General features: G+C 46.0%; 1 protein-coding gene across 2 annotated transcripts in view; it reads left to right on the plus strand.

Moving 5' to 3' along the window:
* Nucleotides 1-23,422, plus strand: part of RNF213 (ring finger protein 213) — a 2,973,532-nt gene that overhangs the window by 175,365 nt on the left and 2,774,745 nt on the right. For both annotated transcript variants that reach the window (XM_078654076.1, XM_078654077.1), the window contains exon 2: nt 7,629-7,858. In XM_078654076.1, coding sequence (XP_078510202.1) covers nt 7,629-7,858 — 230 coding nt within the window. The remainder of the gene's footprint in view (nt 1-7,628; nt 7,859-23,422) is intronic.

Consider the following 23,422-nt stretch of genomic DNA (forward strand, 5'->3'; position numbering starts at 1 on the left):
CCACCTCATTCGCCAAGCCCGGAAGATACTCCTCCGTGACGGAAACCTGATTGTCTAGGCAAAAATTCCCCAAATCCTTGGCGAGGTTCGACAACGCATGGGACCTGGTACCACCCAGGTGGTTGATGTACCGGACTGCTAAAATAATGTCCATCTTGAGGAGAACAAAACTGCAGTCTGTCCTTGGTCCAGCATTGTACTGCAAACGAGCCCGCCAGAAGCTCGAGGCAGTTGATGTGCAGAGATTGCTCAGTTACTGACCAGGCACCACCGGTCGAAAAATCCCTGCATCTGGCTTCCCAGCCTGTCCGACTGGCGTCTGACTCTGTCACAATATCTGGGGCGGACCATAAGATCGCAAGCCTATTCCACTCCTCCATGTGGGTGAGCCCCCATGTCATCTCCGCTGAGAGAGGGACAGACTGCAAATAAGTTATACCTCTCTGGAGATGGTGTGCTTTGAGTCGCTGCAATGCGTGGTATTGTAGAGGGCCCAGAAAGAGGGCCTGGATCGAGGACGAAAGGAGCCCCACAAAGCGGGCCAGCTGTCTCAGTGAGGTATGGGATTTGGCCAATGTTTGCTCAATTCGTGCCTTATCTTTGCCATTTTCTTGGCAAGCAGGCTCGGGGTTGACAAAATGGAATCTACTGTGAAGCCCAGGAGTGTACAGACCCTCCAGGATATCGCGATTTTGCGGTTTGCCGCAAAATCGGCACTTTTGTAAAAATGCCGCGCGATTTTTACAAAAGTGCCTGCAAAATCGGCACTTTTGTAGAAATCGCGCAGCATTTTTACAAAAGCCGCTGTATCCTGGGGGGTCTGTACTATCCCGTGCTTACGGATCTGTCCAATTGACGCCTTATCAGGAGCATCTTACGTAAACACCCACGTCCGGCCAGCCACTGCCATGCTCCACTGAATGCCAAGGGTTGTTTTAGTTCCTCGTAGCCTTTTGGTGTCAGAGCGCTGGAGAGGCCAGAGACCTGGAATGGGGCTGAGGGAACTGGGAAGCCCAGGTGACGCCACAAGAGATAGTGGACAGTTCAAAGGAAGTCTGCAAGAAGTCAGACCCGAGGGGCCACAAGCACGGCCTTAAGAAAAGGTCAGCGCGGGGTCAAGCGGTTTCCAGAGATAGCTACACAGCACATACATAAAATAACCGTGTATGCAGGGAAAGTATAAACAATGGTAAACTCTGCACAAGGAGTCAAAGGAGGGGAACAGCCGGCACCAATGCCATGCGAGTGGCACGCAGAGAAAGGCAAGAGTCTCAACTGTAATAAAGATAAATATTTATTAAACCACCTTGCTGTTGCCCGAAAATGATGTTGGCTTCTGACTACATTTGATTTTGTTTTGTTATTATTGCAGCGGCTGGACCTTGCGCCACTCAATGCTAACATCATTGTCCATCAGTCATACAAGGTACTCCGAAGTGCTGTGTAGTGCTGCATACAATTACAAAATGAGTAAATACTTGCAGATGGCTCTGTGAATACCAATAGCAGCAGTGACATAGCAAAGGTGCCATGGGCCCTAATGCGAGCAAGATAAATGCCCCCCCTGTATCCTCTAGTTAGGTAGTAAAAAACATTTATAAAGTGGTGCAGTGGGCTCTCACCCCTGGGCGCAGGTGCAACTGCACCTGCTGCACTATTGATGACTGCTCCGCTAAATGGGAGGCCATACTGAGCCCAGAATTTCACATATTTACTGGCTTAAATTAAAAGAGGCAGCCAGAGTAAGTAAAGGTCCTCAGCTGTACGATTTGCTTTTTCAGGCCAGGCAGTCGATCTGACCGCTAGGAGTGAATCAGCGCTTATTCACTCCAAGGTGTCGGAGCGACTAAACATGACAACCTAGAATGCAATTTAATGACTGTGACTAAATTCAGACACTAGGATTAGCTCAGCTAACTAATTACAATACACAAATATCAAACTGTCCGTGGCGCTTTTCTATTACGGGTGCACTCTACTCACATAAGATATCCACACCCCCTTCAACTGGATTCACATATACGGCAGCCTTGGCCCTTCTCGGGTAAAGTTACTAGGTGCTCACTTACCTGTCCTGATGATGATCTCGACTGAATGAGATCAAAATGCCATCGACCTACTTAACTCCTTATTTCATTACATAAAATAATTAAAAGGATTTTAGTGTTTTTTTTCAAAAGAAGATGCATTTCTTAGTGTTTTTCACTCAATAGAGCACTTTCTTTGATTCTTGCATCTCTAAACAATGCGGGCTGGCCCGAGGCATTTCCGAGCACTCCATGCCAGCTCCAGCCACAACTATGCTATTTCACACCCTGCCCGGCTCCGGGGGGAGCGGGCTTGGGACCCAGCGCCCCGCTCTTAACACAAGCCGTCATGTCTCCTATATATATTTTTTTCTTACTGCACAGCCATTCATCCTTACATATTGAGGGATTCACAGCCAAGTCAAAGACTCACTCGCCATCCCTGCAGCATGCGCTTAAACCCCACTTAGATATCTGCCTCTCCTTGCCTCTACTGCGGTCTTGCCCCGCTGGATCGTCGCTGGCGCTACGAGCCGCTTCCTCCTCCCACGCTGTCTGGGGGGGGCTGTGTCATGGCCGCGTCTCTTGACCCTGCTTCGCCTGTCCCCTCAGCCTTCGATCTCCGGCGGGGGTTCTCTGGTCAGGAGTCACTCCGTACTTCCTCCGTCTTTGTCTCCCGGATGCTACGATGCCCACTCTTGATGCCAGACGTTGGTTGCGAGCCCGGCTGCTCAGCCGGGTTTGCCACTCCGCAGATTCCATTGTTCGCCGGCCTGGAGGAGTGCTCTTAGGTGCCTTCGCCCCGGGAGACAACACCATATCAGCACCAGTGAAGGAAACCCTGGATCCTCAGGAGGCTCGTCGGGCGCTCCTCTGGCTCCGCGTGCTTCGCCATCTCCGCCCCCGGCTGGGCCTCGCTGCGGCACTCCTCTCCTGCCGCTTGCACCCCTCGTGGAGCTTGGGGAGAGATCCTACCACCCACTATATGGCGCCATGAGTCGAGGATGACCCCCAGGTTGCGTGCGTGGTTGGTGGGTGTTGGAGCTGTTCCCAGTGCGGTCGGCTACCAGGAGTCGTCCCAGGACGATGGGGTGGATCCGAGGATGAGGACCTCCGTCTTGTCCGAGTTCAGCTTCAGTCGGCTGTTCCTCATCCATTCGGCGACGGCCTTCATTCCTTCGTGTAGGTTGGTTTTGCCAGTGTGGGGGGTCCTTGGCGAGGGAGAGGATCAGCTGGGTGTCATCGACGTAGGAGATGATGAGGTCGTGCAGTCGGGCGACGTGGGCGAGTGGTGCCATGTAGATGTTAAACAGCGTAGGGCTGAGGAATGAGCCCTAGGGTATGCCGCAGAGGATATTGGTGGCTTTGGAGCCGAAGGCGGACGCTCTGTGTTCTGCTGGAGAGGAAGTCTTGCTTTTTGAGGGAAACAAAGTGTCTACATTTTAAATAAACAAATATACATAGCTTCATGTTGTTAAATAACTAAAAAAAAACTAAGATATCTGTGTTTGTTGTAGGCAAAATGGCCAAAAAAAACGCCGCAAAATTGCCGCTAAATTTTCTGGGGGGGTCTGAGTGTAGCTCTCTGCACTGGGGACAGGCGAGACTTTTCGTTGATAACAAATCCCAGCCCTTGAAGCAGGTTGACCGCCACCTGAAGGCGACTGGAGAGAGTCTGGGGGCATTGAGTCATCAGGAGCATGTCATCGGGGTAGACGATCAAAGGAATGCCCTGAGGAATTCCACTGCCTGGCGAACGACCTTTGTGACGCACCAAGGCGCTGAGGAAAGACTGAAAGGCAGAGTAGTAAACTCGAACACCTGACCGTCCCAGGCGAACTGAAGGAACCGGCGGTGCGAGGGAAAAATTGGGATCATCCAGTCGCTAGGTCTTAATACGTCCCTGAGGAGGTTGATCCCCTCCATTTTGAAATGGCGGTAAACCACCCACTTGTTTAACTCCTTCAAATTGAGCCCCATTGTGCTTGCTGATCAGGAACAAAATGCTGAGAAAACCTTGGGGGTGCTCTTAAGACATCTTCGCCTACCAGCTCTGCATCGCGCTGCAAGAGAGATAGGGCGAGGCCAGAACAACTGTCCAGGACGGCCATGGAACTCCACTTGGCAGCCCTGACCCGCCGGCAGCACCCACACGTCGCTCGTGAAAGAGACCCATGCCGGGAGAAACTGCACCAAACGACCACCCACTCGCAGGCTCGGAAGGTATCGCACTCACCTTTGTTAGAATTATTGGCTTGTCCCTTGACACTTCCACGACCACAGAACTTCTGTCCTTTGGTGGGGTAGAAGGTGTTGAATCGGGAACCATCCTGGTACTGTCCGTGTTCGGAGCCCTGTCCCCTGTCAGTGCTGTGAAAGTTTGAGCTGCCTGACGCGCGGCCCCTGCTGCGACGGGCCCCTTGGAAAACCCGAGGGTTAAACACCTTGCGGATGTTAGACTGGGCCTTGTCTAGTGACGGGATTGTGGCCACTAATTTGCCCAACTATTGCACAAAGGGATGGCCGAAAACGCCCACTTGAGCCACCGCGCCCGTCTCCGATGAGGCCAGGTCCCCCCAATTTAGGGTCCACTTTACCAAGAGCGACAGGCGTCTCTCCGTGGAGAGGTCGCAGTTGGAGTTCCCCAGAAACACGATAGCCTGCTGCGCCCGGCCAGAAAGCACTTTGGGGGTCAATGGAGGACCCAGATGCCTTGGCCTCCTCGGCCATATCTAGGATTTTGGTAACCGGCCCAACGATAGCGAGGAGATTGTTCTGGCACGAACGCCAGGAGCAGTCAATACCCTTTGAAGGGTCTTTGACGAATTTGGCCAGGAAGGTCTTCATCTTGGGGTCAATGTCCGAGGTGAGGGCAACCTTATTCTCCAGACAAGGGCGAGGGCACTCCGCCTGGAGACTGTTGCAAGCCTCCTTTTCCATAGGCTTGTCAAACTGCCCGCCACGCACGTCGCAACTTTATCCACTGGGACTCAGTCGGTAGACCTAGGATGGGCGATGTCATCTGGGTCTGCATATCAGAACTACTACCTGGGGCAGGGGAAGGGGAGGGTAGCCAGGGCCTGGAAGGGCCTGCATCTTCCTCAGTGTCCCCAGGGGAGTCCTCTGTAACTTGAGGGTCGGGAGTAGCCGTGCGGGGGAAGGGGGTCTAAGGGTCGACCTGGGGCCTGCGCTAAAAAGGCCTGTTTCAGGTGCGCAAAAGCACCTGCGTCCACCCCTTCGCCACAGTGCTTCTTGGCGGGTGGGGACCCTCCCCTTGCGAAGCCTTAGGGGCATCTAGAGGGTATCACGGGGGAGCTTCATCAATCTCATCAATTTGGCGCACTCCTGCGCAATTTGCAACGAGAGGCGCTGCTCAAGAGGTTCCATGGCCTGATTTACGGCCCTATAGATGGAACCATCCACCGCCTGATAGATATTGGATCTAGGTTGCAGATCCATCAAGGACCAAGCGCAACTACGCCCCTTGCTTATTTGGGCTAGTTTGTGGCGGACGCCCGAATTAGCCTCCTACGCAGCAGCCTTATCGGAGGTTATGGCTATGGATGGTTGGTCCAGGATTAAATGGTTGAGGGATGTAAAATGGCTACTAGCGGAATTAGGACTAGGTGAGGCGTGGGTATTGAGAACTGCCCCACCCAAAGCCACGATTAAGAAATTGTATTGGAACTGGGTCTCCTCTAAACTGCTTTCAGACCCATGTCATTGTAAATCTACCGTAGCCTTTGTAAGGATTAAAGATGTGGTGGCTCATGAACCTTACTCAGACATGATTTCAATCCCTTTAGACCGTGCTCTATACTTTAAGTTTAGAGTGGGGACCTTACCACTAGGTGAATTAGTTGCCCGATGGAAATCCTCTTGTAAGTTTTTCCCTTTTTGTGTGCGTTGTCCCACTCGTGTAGAGTCGGTAGCCCACTTTCTTTTTGAATGTCCAGATTACTATGCACTCAGGAGGCGCTGGCTTAAACCTTTATGCAGACTTTTAGGTACCCGCTTGTACAAAGAGGCGTTACGTATTTTAATGTCCGACACATCCACTTTGATTGTTTGTGCTGTGTCAAAAAATTTTAAGTGGGCATGGTTGATTAGTGCAAGAAGGCTTTCCTTATCAATTTAATTCTTGTTTCAATTGTTCTTAACACTCTTCCCTTTTTCCTTTTTTGTGTAATGAGGAAACGATTGTCAAAATGTTGTGTTTTATACTTGTTGTACTAGCTTTTATGATAATTGTATATCGAAATAAAGCCAATCAATCGATAGAAGTAGTCTGGAAAAATAACCCCCTCCCTGGTCATGATCCTGGTCCTGGGCCTGCATTATAATTAAGTAATGGCCCCCTTGAAACCAGCAGGCAGTGCCTCAACAAAACTCAGGAACACTGCTGTGAAGTGTTACGCAGAAAGCGTGAGTAAATTGGGGCTAGGAGGGAGTCTAGACTGCTTTGGGTAAACCGGAGATTCACAATTATGTGGGCAGAGCCCTGGAGACACTTACCCCCTTGATGTATGACTGGGCCGCCGTCCTCCTAGAAAGTGTCCCCGCGGCGTAGCTGCCGCCAATACAACCCCGCAAGGCGTTGCAAAAAATTAATAAAATACAGACCCCGAGCAGTGCTTAGTGTAATTAAGGGAGATACAGGACCCGCAGGGTGTCACTCGGGTTACCGGGGAAAGCAAGGCTCCTCACCCGCAGGTCGCGTCAGCACCCTATGACCAGTGCTGGGGCGCGCACCGCCCGGGAGGGAGACTACAGGGCCCCCGTGCGGTGGGAGGGTGCCACTGCAATAGGAAAAAAGTAGCGAAAGGCACGGGCTAGCGACCTGCGACTCGGGGGATCTGCAAGAGAATCATCGGAATGAAAATCAACGTTTACAAACCCCCAATAAGCCTAAACTAACAAGCAAATAGCACATAAACCATAAGTAACATTCCCCACAATAGAGGATAAATAGAAGGTGAGTTATCTTGCTGCTGAGCAGCGAAGGAAGAGGAAGAAGCACTGAGGAGGCACCAAGGGTAGGCTGGATAAAGGACAGTGCTGAAGGACTATTCTGAAATTGTTGTTCTAATCCCGGGTGTTCATGGGAGTAGTAGTTTTTTTTGGTTGTGTTTTAAATTTGCTGCATTAAAAATAAAGTAAAGGAAGAAGGCATAATCTGAGCCTCCGGTCCGGACTTAGAATCCAAATCCTGATTATAATATGAGGCCTGATATAAAGAGAAGCGATTATCAGAGCTCTGATATGATAAGAATCATCAGAATACAGCCCTAAATTGTTACTTCACTGCATGGCTCCTAAAGCAAGAAGTTGATTTTTTTAAAAACCTTGTTACAGAACATGTACATTTGGGAAGCATCCCATGCCTTAGACGAGTAGATATTTTATAAATTACTCAACCCTTGACTTGAAGGATTGTATACCAAGTGCAGAGTAGCTGGTGACCTGTTAGTAACAACCATTCACATAAGAATTCAGTGCCTCACATTACTGACATTACTCCTGAACTTTATTATTTATCAACTAGGTACTGTAGTGTCAATAAGTGTAAAACTGGTTCCTTAAAATTGAAATCTGTTTCAGTTGCAGTGGATACTAAACCAGTCTTCGTTTCTGAAGTGGAAACATTAGACGAGGAGAGGATGCCGGCACGAGCGGAACAGAGAGCTGAGGTTTCCTCTACTTTAAAGGCAGAAGAAGATAATGCGTCTCCTGACAGATGGCCAAAAGGAATGTTTCCAGAAGACAGTGACACATCCTTGCCTACGCCATCAGTGTCTGACAATCCAAGCCTTGAACATCAGAGTAAAAAGGTACGCCTGATTCTAAACATTTGTTTTTGACTGTTAATTGCAATATTCCAGCTGAGTTTGAACCTTTCTCTTGATTGTGTGCCAGTAGGTGCTGGACTGATCTTAAAGTTCAAAGTTACAATCTTGACGTGGTATCAGCACAACTGTGAATGCATAATGGGCCATCAGAAGCATGTCATATGTTTAATGCTGAGATGTAAAAGCAATTGACTTTTATATATTTGTCGATCTAATAAGTGGAGCCTAGGTTTAGGTGAATTTTCAACAAAATGAGTGATTATATAAAATATAACTTTTGCTTAGCTAATTAAGTTTTCTTGATAAAGTACACATTTTATGCACTTTTTAATCATGTAGTTGAATTGCTGCACAGCTGATTTAGTTTTTTAGGTCTCGCCTACGCAGCGCGCAAGCGCTGCTTAGAAAGGCCTCTTGGCATTGCTCAGCACTTTTGTTAAAACTCGTGCCTGTTTTGAACTGCTCTCTATGGGCACTCGTGCACATTTGGCATTTCCCTTGCGGGAGCGAGCAGCGGCTCCATCTGTTTGGAATTATCGCAAAACAGATGGCGCCCCTGCTCGCTCCCGCAAGGGAAACGCTGTGCGAGTCTCGCCTTGCGCTGTATTTCAGGGGCCTCTGCACCGGGGTTGTCCTCTGTAACAGTGCAGCAGGCCTGGCCCACGCCTCAGCCTTCATGCAGCTGCCGGTGTCTGGAAGCACTGTACTCATGGTGTGGGACTTCCTGCATCGTGTCACCAGGGCACTGCGTACAGCCCATGTCACATAGTCCCGTCAGCCTTGAGATGTGTGTTCAGGACCAGGGCATGCTCCATGGCAATTTCGCCTCTCTCTGGCTGGCCACGTGAGAGGCAGGGTCACTGAGTCCCAATAACAGGTCGCATCACTTTATCTGAGGTGGTTCCCCACAGTGCGATAGATTCTCAGTACCCGCTTGTTCCAGCTGAGGTGACGCTGATCTCTGCACTAGCCCATGGTGAGGGAGGGGAGTGTTAAGGAAGCCCCCTAGATGGCTTGGATGGGTCCAGGTTAAATGTAGGCTCGTCCAGTTGGAGCACGGAGCCTAGGCAGAGAAGTCTTCCTCTGCCACCATCTTGGTCACACTCTGCTATATCCCAAAGTATGTAATAATATCTGGATATAATTGCTGTACCTACCACAAAGTAAACATAAACCAATCTTGTGGTCTCTTAAGAGGCTGTTCCAAGTGTATTTTCCTGCACAGTGTTTCCTGGCGATGAATCTAAGGAACAGAGCTTTTAATCCTGGGATCACGAATTGGTTGTTGTGGAAGATGGACTATAAATGTTAAGTTCCAAGTTCCCGGTTGGACTACTGCAACAGCCTCCTACTGAATGCGCAACAGGGAATCCTAAACAAACTCCAGATCCTGCAGAACGCAGCTGCCCGTTTGATTACCGGCACACCCAAACTCGTCTCGGCTGGTCGGGACCTGGTGAAGCTACATTGGCTACCAGTTTGCAAAAGAATAATCTTTAAATCACTGTGTGTGGTCTTCAAGGCACTCAATGGCCTTGGCCCCCACTGTATGACTTTGCTCTTCCACTGGTACAGACCGATACGATCCCTCAGATCAGCCGAGCAGGGGCTAGTAGTAGCCCCAAGAGTCAGGAAAGCTCGTTGGGGGTGGGGGGGTAGGAGCTTCTCCCTGGGCGCGGCGAATGCATGGAACGCACTGCCGCTAAACCTCAGACAGATGCCTGACCTATCATTTAGAAGAGCTCTAAAAACCTGGGTTTTTACGCACTAATCCTTCAGCTCTCACGCACGTTTGTCAGCCAGTCAGCGCCAGGACACCTCCGGGTAACAGTGCGCTCAAAAAATGTGAAAAATAAATAAATTTGTAGAAACCGATGATTTGGGGAGTTAAAAGAAAATCCCATGTAAGGTGGCAGGTTATGGGTACACCTAAACCCTGGCTCTTGTAAGGGGGTCCAGAGCGACCTCCAGGCTAAAAAAAACCCCCAAGAACAGGGGTGGGAGCACACCGCTTCACCTCCCAGCAAGGTTCGCCCCAGGCATTGTGGTAAATGCAGTCAGTTACTTGCTTGCTTCAAGAGTGTTCGAGTGTTTTGCCACAGTTGGCGCAGATAGTGCTGATCTTTGGGGGAAAAAACAAGCATTTGCAATGCAATCGGTCTCGCATTTACGCAAGTTTAAGCTATTGGCACTGTAAATGACAATGCCTTTTATTTATGTTTTAAATCCGAAAACAAAAATAAAAGGCATTGTTATTTGCAATGTCAATAGCTCAAAGTAGCGTAAATGCGAGACCTATTGCATTGCAAATGCTTGTTATAAAGTGTTACAACCTTTGTTCATAATTTGTTGTTTTTAGCAGCTGGCTATTCCTAAAACTCTTGTATAGAGTTTTTGTACTTTTTGCCTGCCAATTACCAGTTTCTAATTTTAAAAATATTTTGAGATTCACAGCAGAGTAGCGAACTTGTTCAAAGAAACTTACAATATAGTTAATCTCAAAATCTTTTGTGCACCATTAGTACAAGCTGGAGAAAGGAGAGCACATAAATGTAGAAAATAAATTCCAGCTAATTTCTCCTTTTTTCTTTTTTTTGTGTGTTGAATCAGTTTTCCAGCCACCTTCCTAGTAGAGTCTTAGCATGTTTGCAGTCATGCATGCAGTTGAAGTCATTATTTCTGGATCTGTAAGAATTCATTTCCTACATACTTTGCCAATCCTACAAATGTGAGACATTTTTCTGAACTCTGTGGCAGTCATCGGTTACTGGAGTACTGAACAATGCTGTGCCATTAACCTGGGAGCCCAGGGCACCGGGCCCTATCACACTCTTATTGGGTAACTAAGTTATTGCCTTTGTACACTCAAATCTTTGATGAAAATTAAGGCTTATTTCAGTAGGCGGTTCAAGATATTGTATAATATGGTCATCGGACACAAAAAAATGAATGGCCAACCAGAGCTGAGTATTTTACACATAGAAAATAAAGGTTTGTTAAAACGGTGGCCAACACAACACCAGACCATTCTATTGTGCTTATAAGGTAAGATCATTCTATTCAAATAGCATGTACATCTGTGGACATGGTACTAAATGTATACAGCACACTATGAACTGATTATCCTGGTGCTGAACCCGACGTCCTCCTCGAACAGAGTAATTCAGCATGCAGGTCATATGACAAGTGAAAAGCGGGTCTTTCTTGTGCCTGTGGAACCTCGTAAGGGTGTTAGTCTTCTTGAAGTGTGGTAGGGCATTCCATTCCGTAGTCATGGGGACAAAGCAGTTGCATCCATTCTGCATGACTGCGCACTGTGTAGAAACAAGAAGACGACTAACCATAGAAGTGGTGTGACGTGCTCTCATGGGGAAGTAGTGGATGAGCTGGTCGCTAATAAAGCAAGGCCCACATTTGTATTGGCAAAAAAGTACCTTAAAAAGGGGTTGCTTCTGTACAAAAAGGCAGAGGAGAAGTATGCCTGCCTGCTTAGCCCAAGAATAAGCCACACTACTAAACTTTGAATGTGCTGAAATTTGCAAACATTACTATTGGGAGACCAAGGTATAAAGAATGACGGTAGCCCAGGCGACTGAACCAAGATATTCAATAAGGAGAGTGAAAAAATGGAAAATGGGAGAATGTAAGTTTATAAATGTAATCTTTGAAGGAAAGTTTGTTGTCAAAGAAACTGTCCAAGTTGTAGGCAGAAATGGTTTGGGGTAAGTGCCAAAGCCAGAAAGCCACCACAGTGTAAATTAAACTGTGGAGTGGCCATAAATGTCAGAGGATAACCTGGTGGGTTTGATCCCACTCAGTGAAAAAATGAAATAAAAAATAAAATAAAAATGTCCACCCATCAAGATGAACTGGGATTCTAACCCTAATGCAAGTGAACATTTTTTGATGCTCAGTAGTAAATGTCCAAACTCTTGGGTCCTAATGTCCAGGTCACCTGGTGAACCAGGTTTTCATTGTCATTAACAGGTATGCATGTGACACGGTTCCTAGGTAAACAATATACTTATTCTACCGGTTTTCGGCATCCGCATTCAAAAAGAGAGACTACTGGTGCTGGAATTTGACTAGCCAGACTCTTGGTCCCCCGGAGCGCAGTTCTTAAGAGGTCCATTTTTTGTGAACATCTGTTGCAACCAAAATATTAAGATGATGTAGGGTCTCTGGTTCCCACAGACGAATGAGTAATGTAGGGTGAACATCCAGTCGTGTCTGTAAGTTAGTGTCTTAAATCGTTCAAACTGTTAAGGAATCAGAGTGACCAACCTCAACAAAGTGAATACTATCCTGATGCCCAGGATGATGGCCGAATATCACCTGTGTGCCTCTGAGGCTAGATTTGTGGTGATAAAAGTTGACACAAAGTTAGATATTTTAGGGGTAGCGGTGAGTCCGGATGATGCAGTCTCATCACACTTGCACTCCCTGAATATCTCCTGCACATCATCAAAGCTCTTTAAAGTAAATGTTTTCCCTCCAGATCATGGGCTATAAGATATTTTGGTTCCAGGAAGTCTGTTTCCCAACACGACTTCCATATTCGCTTCAGAGTCATAGTTTAGATTCATGATTCTCTGAAGGTATTCTCTTTGCAAGTGGAGCATATAAAGTGCACGTTTTATATTCCTAAATCTAGACCTTATTCAGTGAGCAGACTCATTCTAAACGTATAATTTAAGAGGGTAACCAATTTCTAATATTTCCAAACCAATTTTTATACTTAATTGCAGTGTCAAGTCAAATGATCTTTATTCGGAATTTGGTACTTCCATAAAAGTACATACAGTTTAAAACATATTAAAAAATGCATAAAAACATATGTTATTTAAAATTGTTAGATAAAAACAAAACTTCCCAATAAAGTTTTAGAGCAGCATATATGGCATAAAGTGCATAATACATGAAAAAGAAAAGTCCTAATGTGCTTAATGTTAAAATTACAGTTTTCAGTTTATATTCTCCCTGAGACAGTCGTTTACATCCTACCCAAACATACGGGAGGGTCTATGTGCAAAATATGTCATAACAATAAAGTGCAATATGCATTTAATACCAAAATACTGTAGTCCGTCAGACAAGTTCCATGCTTGCCCTTGATCTCACACAGGTTTTTAAAAAGCAACTTACAGTACATATCACCTCATCTGTTGACAGCATTTGTAGAGTTCTCATTGCCAGAGTAAAATCCCTTTGGTCATATTTGCGAAGGAACGGCATTAAATATTGGCGGGTATACATTTTATAATAACCACAAAAGAAAAAATAATGTAACAAACTTTGTTTCCCACCTTCAGAGCATGGACAATCCAGCTGTTCTAAGTTTTTATTAAAGCCGAGGGGAAAGCTTAATAGATTGACAATGCTTCTATCCCGGAATCGGAACAAAAGGCTCCGGTTCCATTTTCCTATCGAAATTGACAGGTATCTACAGGGCTTGTTTGAATTGACATTGCCGGATTCAGCATAGGGCAAATATTTAATAACCGTAGATTTAGCAAATTCAGATCCCAACCGTTCCTCCTTATATAAATCCAACAATGCCCGTTTGACAATGTTCTTGTGGGCATGAATAATGGTGTTAGGGGAGCTAAACAAAAGGCCCTGACCCACGCTCAACAGGCTATTCTCAACGGCATTTAACCAAGGTATATGATGGGATCTTTCACATAATAAGCAGTCAGATATTATGCTGCGTGTTAAAGATGCCGCTGGGTTTAACCATATTTTTATCCAAAAAAGGGCGGGTCTGGATCTAATAAAATCCTCGCTATATGGCAACTTAAGCTCATTGTGACAGATAAATGTAGAGGCACAAGGAACTCTCCCAGTACCCTCCTACAAAATCTATTTTCCTCTAACTGAACAGGCGTGCTATTACAATAACCCCACACTTCTGCTCCATAAGTCCCCGTTGGTTGACATTGAGTACGATAAATGTTTAGGAGAGGGGTGGTGACATCTGCCTGTTTAGGTTGCCTGAGAGATAAAATTGAGTTAATTGACTTGCCAATTTTATTTCTCGCAAAGGCTACATGTGGCTGCCATGAGCCTGTGTTCGAGAATACCAATCCCAGATAAGGGAAAGTGCTAGTGCATCTTAAAGTGTTATCACCTGATTTAATTGAGGTAATATTATATGTTTTAGGTCCACAGTTCATAATAAATGATGTTTTAAAATTAGTGTTCAAACCCAAATCAGACATAAAAGCAACAAACCCAGTGATTAAAATACGAAGGGCGTTAGGTGTACGCCCCATTAATACTGCGTCATCCGCATAAAGCAGGGCAGTAATGGGGGAACCGTTTATAATTGGTACATCCTTAGTAATCTTGCTTAAAGTGCTGCTCAACCCGTTAATGTATAAAATAAAAAGCAGTGGGGCGAGTACGCAGCCCTGTCTAACTCCTCTGCTAATAAAAATATCATCAGAGACCTCGCCCTCATTATTAACACGTACTCTGGCCTTTAGATCCCTATGTAAATAAGAAAGAAAATATACCAGGGAATCATCCAAACCATAATTAAGCAAAAGTGACCACAAACTAGAACGGTTAACAAAATCAAACGCAGAACTCAAATCCATAAATCCCAGATAAAGCGGGGACTTTTTTACAGTAATATACTTGGCCATGATCAACTTCAAATTAAGACATTGTTCAATGGTGCCCACATGACTTCTAAAGCCTAGTTGACTGCAATGTAAAACATTATTATCCTCAGCCCAGTTCCTAATCCTTTTAAAAATTACCCTTCCAAGGACTTTTAGCGTATTATCAATCAGCGAAATTGGGCGGTAACAGGCCGGGTCCATCCTGTCACCTTTTTTGAATATCGGAACGATAACGCTATTCGACCATGATTCAGGAATTGAGCTGTCTGACAAATTATTAAATAAGTTACATAACAAAGGGGCCCAGAAATTAATTTCGGATTTGATCTGATCAATCGAAAGGCCATCCGGGCCCGGGGCTTTGTTGCTGGCACTCTCAACTATAGCATCTTCAACCTCGGATAATAAGATGTTCAGTGATCCGGCAGTATTAGGTAGGGGGACAATATCTGATAAACAGCCAGATGTAGCATAAATTTTAGAGAAGTGCTCCACCCACGCCTCACCAGTTATATTACAGTTAATTGGTTTGATGTTAGAACCAAAGGATCTGAGAGACTTAACCTCTCTCCAAAAGCCCGTTGTATCTTTTAGTGTAGCAGTACGGGTAAGAGATTCCCAATGATCAATCACTAGGGCCTCAGATCGGGTGCGTTACGTGGTTTTATATTTAGATCTTAAATCTCTCACAAGTAGGGCATCCCTTGGGTTGGTTTTTAGGGCCGCCCTCGGGTCCCTATTGGCCTTAGAGCATGAGGAATCAAACCAGCGAGGGCCATGATCTTTATTTGGCCTGGCTGGTTTAGAAGATTCTCTTTTGATAGCCCCGCAGAGATTACTAAAGGCAACAACCACATCATGGCCTGGGCTGTTGTGCGACAGACAAATCTCGACTAGCGTTGGATGTTTATTAATGACTCTGGCTAAAATGTCTTTGTTGTCCACCCCTTTCCATATCAATCTTAATCTATCAGTAGATAATGCCAGATTTTGTGCCCCAATCTCTACTCTCGGTGCATCCTTCGTGAACTGCAGATTTTTTAGGTATATTCTAAGTGGGTAATGATCACTGTATGCGGAACAAATGACTTCTGCGTTTAAAATTATGTCACTTAATGATGGAGAGATAAACATGTAGTCTATTGTGGAAGCACAACCTTGGCCAATATATGTAGGTGTCGATATATCGCTTGCACTTGTTCCTGCAGTTACCATAGCATTCAATAGGTCATGGGAGGCTAAATGATCTTTCAACTCCTCTCCATTTCTACATGGTGGGCTTTTGCGGTACATATGGGCATTAAAATCTCCTCCAATGCAGATACCATCGAAAGACCCATGCTTCTGACCCTCCATAATTTCATCAATAAAATTAAATAATAACGAAAAATTATTGTTAGGGTGGGTAACAAAATCATTATTATAAAAATTAATTATACATAGTTTCATCCTGTTGGTATATTTTATAGCCATAAAACATTTACCCTGTGTGGGAATCAATTTAGTTTGAACCCCCGTTTTTATTTTGGTCCAGATAGATAGGCCCCCGCTGGGGCGACCCATGGATGAAGGGGATGCCATTAAATTATAGCAACTGAAACCCTCCATTGTAGGCATAGTTATACACCAAGTCTCTTGTAGCATCAATATGTCCCAGTTGGCAATAACCCAATCTGACCATTCTTTAATTTTCAGCTTAGAGTTCAGACCCGCTATGTTCCAGCTTACAAAGGATAGTTCGGAATCATGGACAGTCCTTCTTTGGTTTGGTGATCTTTGGCTGTCTACAGTCTGCCGTGGGAGTTGTAAAACTTCCTGAAGTTCATTTTTGGGTACCAAAGGTAGTTCAACTGAGTTGATCACTGATGGTCAGTCTTGCATGTCTAAATCCGATAAAGGTGCAAATCTGTTATACATATTGAGTGGAAAAGAAGCTGGCTGAAATTGCATAGGAGGTGGCTGACATTGCAATGCAGGTGGCTGAAATTGCATTAAAGGTGACCGAAATTGCATTGGGGGTGGTCTGTAAAAATAACTCAAAGGTAACATGGTAACAACAGTGGAAATAGCGGAGCAGTTATTATTTCTGTTGAGTAGATATCTGACGGTACCAGAATTTTTAAAATTAAGAACTATGCAGTCACCTTCCTTGTCTTTGAGTAGGGGCCCAACCCAAGACACCCTACGAGCCGATAGAATCTCTCTTGAAATATCATGGCCAACACCTTTGTGCTTGGTTAGCCAGTCTATACATTTATTTCGCAATTGAACCCACGATTCTCCCTGTTCCTCCCTCAGCGGCGGTACACCCGCAAGGACCAGGACAAAAGGGCAAGCATCCGGTGGCAGATGTAGGGCAGGCCCTTGATGTTTACATGGCCTACCTTTCCCAGATTGCCCAGAGCTTTTGATGTTATCTGAAGTTGACCTTGCTGCTGTTGTTAGTTGGGTATGACCGTTGTTGTGGTTGATGGTGTTTGCGTTAGTGGTAACAGGGGGGGCTGTTTTTCGAGGTGCGGGCGTGGGACAGTTTTGGAAGGTGGATTGGGTTTCACCAGGTTATTCCCGCCATTGCCAAGACGGGGTTGAATCGTAGGTGGTACAATAGATGGTTGCAATAATCCAGAATTGCTGGGGCCTTCACCCAATAAAGTGGAAACTTCCTGCTTTCCCTGTGACAAAGTGTTACTTACAGATTCAAGTTCTTTTAGCAAGCGATCAGCTCTGATTTGATCCAGAGTAACAGTCCCCTTCCTTTTCACTTCTTCATTTTTAACCAGGTTTTCTAATCTGTCAAGTCTTTTAAAAACGTTATTAAACTGTTTGATCATTTGCTTCTCTAGTCGATTAAAAATAGTGTCAACTATAGTTTCAATTAGATTTCCATTTTGTTTAGATAAACTAAAATTATCTCCCATTAGTGTAGTTTGTGTCCATATCGTATTAGAGTTCCCACGTAAGTTACTTGTGGTTACGGTGGAAGTATCGTCCGTATCCACTAGGTCTATGTCGTCAGTGTGAGTAATTAGTGCCTCAGAAGATTTTTGTTTATTCCACATACTCTGTGGCGTGGGCTGGCTCTTATTAATTAGTAGTTGTTTTCTTTTATTAGGACCTGGCTTGACAGTACCTCTTTTGCGTTTTTCCCCACCCTGTTTTTTGTTAACTTCCATGGTTCCAGTAGTAGTATTAACTTCATCCTGGGAGGCAATTATAATAGTAGGGGCAGCCTCTGGTGGCAGGGGTACAGGGGAAATGGGTACCAATACCGGTTTTGTAATTACAACAACTGGTGATAATGGAATTATCGGGCTAGTTGTCAATGATATTGGCTGTGTTATATTGTTGGTACAGCTCAGGGACATTCTTCTTTCCGTATCGGCTATTTCGTTTGAGACCAAGTTAAGTGCGTTTTCCAGTAGAGACTCGAATGTAGGAGGGGGAAGGGAAAATCATCCTGTGTAGCAACTCTATCTGCCGACTCCATGATAAATGAACTGAACTCACCACAGTCACGGTGTCGATGTTAGAGGGGTGGCCCGCCCGACCACAGCTGACCACTGACGGCCACAGACGGCCCGCCCTCTGCCCGGGCTCAGCCCGGCGACACCCGCGCGCGTTCCGCGACGCGGAGGGAGCGACCTGTTTAAATAGCGCCTCCGGGCGCGCAGCGGCAGGAAGTGGCCGGAAGTATTCGCTTGGCCCTCTGGGAGCTGTAGTCACCAGCCCCCACCAGCCGCGAGATGTAGAAACGCGGCAGCGGCGAGACCACAGCGTGAGGGCCCCAGGAGCAGGAAAGCAGGAGAGCGTCCAGCAGGTGAGTGCCCCACAGCGTCACGGCTCAGTCTCCGCCGAGAAAATCACCCCCCGCTCCACCGAGGGAGCGACCTGTTTAAATAGCGCCTCCGGGCGCGCAGCGGCAGGAAGTGGCCGGAAGTATTCGCTTGGCCCTCTGGGAGCTGTAGTCTCCAGCCGCCACCAGCCGCGAGATGTAGAAACGCGGCAGCGGCGAGACCACAGCGTCAGGGCCCCAGGAGCAGGAAAGCAGGAGAGCGTCCAGCAGGTGAGTGCCCCACAGCGTCACGGCTCAGTCTCCGCCGAGAAAATCACCCCCCGCTCCACCGAGGGAGCGACCTGTTTAAATAGCGCCTCCGGGCGCGCAGCGGCAGGAAGTGGCCGGAAGTATTCGCTTGGCCCTCTGGGAGCTGTAGTCTCCAGCCGCCACCAGCCGCGAGATGTAGAAACGCGGCAGCGGCGAGACCACAGCGTCAGGGCCCCAGGAGCAGGAAAGCAGGAGAGCGTCCAGCAGGTGAGTGCCCCACAGCGTCACGGCTCAGTCTCCGCCGAGAAAATCACCCCCCGCTCCACCGAGGGAGCGACCTGTTTAAATAGCGCCTCCGGGCGCGCAGCGGCAGGAAGTGGCCGGAAGTATTCGCTTGGCCCTCTGGGAGCTGTAGTCTCCAGCCGCCACCAGCCGCGAGATGTAGAAACGCGGCAGCGGCGAGACCACAGCGTCAGGGCCCCAGGAGCAGGAAAGCAGGAGAGCGTCCAGCAGGTGAGTGCCCCACAGCGTCACGGCTCAGTCTCCGCCGAGAAAATCACCCCCCCCCCAATTGCAGTGGATGAGACCCCTTTTCTTATATAAAACAAAAAAACGAACACATGTTGGGTGTGTTTTGGGCATAGTAACTTATTTTCACGGAGTGTTCCAGGCTGGAAGAAAACTACAAAGCTGTAAAAAAATTAATTATTTACATTATTTCTTCCTTGCCGGAGTTTCCTACATCGGAAAATGATCCTAAGTTAGACTGAACACCACTGGGTGGCATGATGTGCATTGATCTACATTGTTCTCAATTATATAAGAGTGAGTGAGTGAGTGTGTGTTAGTGTGGGTGCGTATATGTGTGCCACAAACCTGGTTAAGTGCATTAGAGCAGTTTGCACATTTTTAGACACAGGGAGATAAGTGATTTGCTTAGAATCATATGATGTTGATAGGAGGCTCCGATATGGACCTGAATCTCCATGATCCAGCTAGACCACACACGGTTTGTTTCCTCTGAGACACTGAATTCACATTTCAGTATGCACCCTATTTCTTTTTTTTTCCTATTTCCGAAATTCTTTATTGTATATAAAAAAATATATATTTACATACATGGACAAGGCTTATACATGAGTGAAAGAAGAAAGAAGAGAGTAGGCGAAGGAGGAAAAAGAAGGAAGGAAGAGGGGGGGGGGGCGGTAGTCCGTATTCTTGAGATTAGTCGATAGTTCGTTATTCCATAGTTCGCATTCCGTCGTATTTGATGTTCCATGACATTTGTACGTCTCTGTGATCGCTCCTCTTATGCCCCGCGCCCCGGGCCCGAAGGGAACAGTAGAGAGAGATAGATGTAGTAGGAGATAGGGGTGTGCAGGGTGTTTCGTTATCACAGAGGTTTCAGCATGCGCCCTCAGTTGTATCTTGTTCACGCCTATGGTGGCTTGTGTGATGAAAGGTAGTGGTCTAAGGACCCCCACATGGTCGACTGCTTGTGCGTTTTCGGTGAGTGTTTTGCTGTGATGTTGTCCGCCCCCCTTAGGAACGTGACCCAGTTGAGCCATGCCTGTGGTGCCGCTTTTGATGTGTCCTTTCAGTTAGTTAGGACTATTTTGACTGCGGCTGTTAGCAGAAGGTCAATGAGGTCACGATCCTCTGTATTTGTGATGGCCTGGGATGTGAAACCTAGGGCCAGGCTTGTGAGGTCTATTTGTATGTCTATGCCTGTGATCTCGTGGATAAGTATTCTGATCTTCCCCCAGAAGTCATTTATTTTTGGGCATTTTAGTAGGAGGTGTTCTAAGTCTCCCCTCTCTTTATCGCAGTTCCAGCATACGTCGCTGTCTCTAATGCCCAGGGTGGCTAGTCGGGCTGGTGTCCAGTATGCCTTGTGTACCAGCCAGAATTTCGTTTGGTTAAGTGTGGCCGTTACCTTTTTCCTAGTCGTGGATCTCCATAGCTCAGCTGTCACGTCCTCACTTAGTGCTTGCCCTCCTGTTTCCCCCCAGAAGTTTATGACCTTGTCATTAAGTTTGGTGTTTTTGGGGCACAGGACCTTATAGAGGTGTGCTACCTGGTGTCCTAGTGTGTTCAGGCTAGTAGCGAGCTGTACTATCGATGGTGTCTGGGTGTTGAGGTTTGCCTTCCTTATCGCGACTTTTATCTTCAGGAAGTTGTATAGTTCTATGCTGTTTAGGCAGTATTTCCCCTTTAGGGTGTCGAACATTACGTCCGCTCCCTTGTTCTTAAAGACCTTGGCTATGGATATCCCATGGCTATACCAGTCGTGCATGTCTAGAACCTTACCCCTGTATTTTAGGGTGGGGTTATGCCAGATGGATTCAAAGGGCCCCCCTCTGATGCTCGTGTTTAGAAGTTTGTCAACCTTCAGGAGAGCTCGTTTTGTGTTTCTGAGGACTGGATTGTCTTTGATCGCTGGGTGTTTGGTGGCCGTGAGGAGAGTGATGGGCTTCATGCCTTTTAGCAGCCCTTGTTCGAGTGTTAGCCACGCTGGGGTGTAGTCCTGTCTTGGGTCTAGCCAATGCAGTCCCTGTCTGGCTATGCATGCTTTGTGGAAGCGTTTGAAGTTTGTCATGTTTAGACCCCCCTGTTCTTTTGATAATCTGAGTTTTTGCATGCTTATTCTGGGCTTCTTCCCTCTCCATAAGAAATTGTTCAGTATCTTGTCTACATTTTTGTGGAAGTCTTCTGTGTTGGTTAGTGGTAGCATGGTTAGCATGTAGTTCACCATTGGTGTGAGCATCATTTTTATTGTTTCTACCCTTCCCCACCCAGGGGTGTGGAATTTATTAAAATATCTACTTGTCCATGGAGCAAGTTGCTTCATAAATCTACTTGTCCTTTAACAAAATTCACTTGTCCCTTTGGTGACATGTGGTTCTGTGACAAATTATGGCAGCAATCTCATTATATAAGAGCTTATACAGCCTCTCTGATTATGCCAGTGCTCACACCATAGTGGTTCTTGAATGCTGGCAATCCATTTATGTTGCCACGTTTCTGAAGATCTACATACTGGGACTGAAGTTAGTGGTAAGCAATGGTTCCAGGGTTAGAATGCCCTTTAAGTCTGTGCAAATCTACTAACTTGCATGTTTTAAGGGTTTAACAACTCTTCTCTAATCTTTTCCAATACGGAGAAATGTTGGAAATTTACTCCTGACAATGGCAGACGTAAACCTTGTTCCAGAGTTGGGAAAAAAGTGGTCGCTGGGAAAATGACCTTGCAAACACTCGGGTTTTTTGCATGAGCAAATCTACACATGCATATTTGCTCATGATAAACTGCAGTTCACAAATATTTTCCAGGAGTACATTTCTTGCCCTACTTCTATAAATTCTTGTAAATTCATAAAAGCCAGATAGCTGCACTTAAGGCATGGACATATACCAAGGATGCACTTTGAGACTTTCTTTAATAATAGGGCCCCTAATTTGGTCTGGCGTTCACCACAACCTTTTGTGTTTATTAAAATTCTCTCACCCTCTCTCTTTATCGGCTGGCTTCACTGTGAGTGACGGCATTAAGCTCTTTCACACTGAGTATATTGGCACACAAAGTAATTTTAATTCAGTGGCAGTAACTAATGTGGCAGTGTGTGCTTTTTTAGACCAATTTTTTTTGCTTTTGCCAATGTTTGTTATAATGGTGAGGGCCCGGCAGCTCTCACGTCAAGAAGGGTTTACAAAAACCATGGCAAAACAAGTCACGTATTGGCAAAATTAAAAAGCTGACACTAATTTCAGACCTACTGGCTTTGCCAATGCTTGTTTATTTTTATGTTTCTCATAATCTTATTGAAACTGGTTACACTGATTTTCCAATATAAATATTTTTGCGAAATACTAGCATGCATCAACACATTTTAGCAGCGGAAGGTAGAAGTAGGTTATGGGCCTCTCGCCACGCCAGATAACTAATACGTTGTACCGCGTGATGTGCCTACCCCCTGCCCGACGAAGCACAATACAATACTACAGATAGTTTTTGCCCATGCTCCTTATTTTTTAGAGCATCTGCTTTTGGTACAATTTTTGCCATTGGCATCGAAAGGATTAAGGATAGGGTGAGTCTTTTAGGGGATTCATACCGTCCATCTCCTTGGTCCTGATGAGTACCGGGTACCTTCCCATAAGGTTGAAACATGTTGACCAACGCACTATAACACATACAGAGATACGTAGTTCATAACTCCCCTTCCAGTATCTCGCACGAGTTTTTATCATTGTCTAGTTGCTTTTTAATAAAACTCACTTTTTCAAAGTTAAACCAGGACAATTTTAACACCACCCCTTTTTTTGCACCTACAACTCACAACCCGGCTCCACTGTATTACAGGTGTCGAAGCACACCCTGGTGACGCTAGGCCGCCAGGGTGGACCCCGATGATGAAGCATGTCACCACTAGGTGGTGAGTGAGGGTTTTTTTAGAAAAGGAATAATTATTCCAGCTACGAAAAACCTCAAGCACCGTACGTCGGGTAATACTCCTTTTGTTTTTCAATATCCTTGACCAGGGGAATAGGAGTATTCCTCGTCCACCGTGATTGGACACAATCCCTTACTCTCCCCTTTGTTTTTCTAGTAAAATTAAAAAGCTGACACTAATTTCAGACCTACTGGCTTTGCCAATGCTTGTTTATTTTTATGTTTCTCATAATCTTATTGAAACTGGTTACACTGATTTTCCAATATAAATATTTTTGCGAAATACTAGCATGCATCAACACATTTTACTAAATGATGCTGCAAAGAAACGGTACCTGAAATTTCACAGTAGTTTGGCAAAAATTTTTTTTTTCCTAATTTCATTTTTTAGGAACATTTTATATTGAAAGCAAAGGGTCATT

This window comes from Lissotriton helveticus, chromosome 7, assembly GCF_964261635.1.
Source record: "Lissotriton helveticus chromosome 7, aLisHel1.1, whole genome shotgun sequence".
NCBI lineage: Eukaryota > Metazoa > Chordata > Amphibia > Caudata > Salamandridae > Lissotriton > Lissotriton helveticus.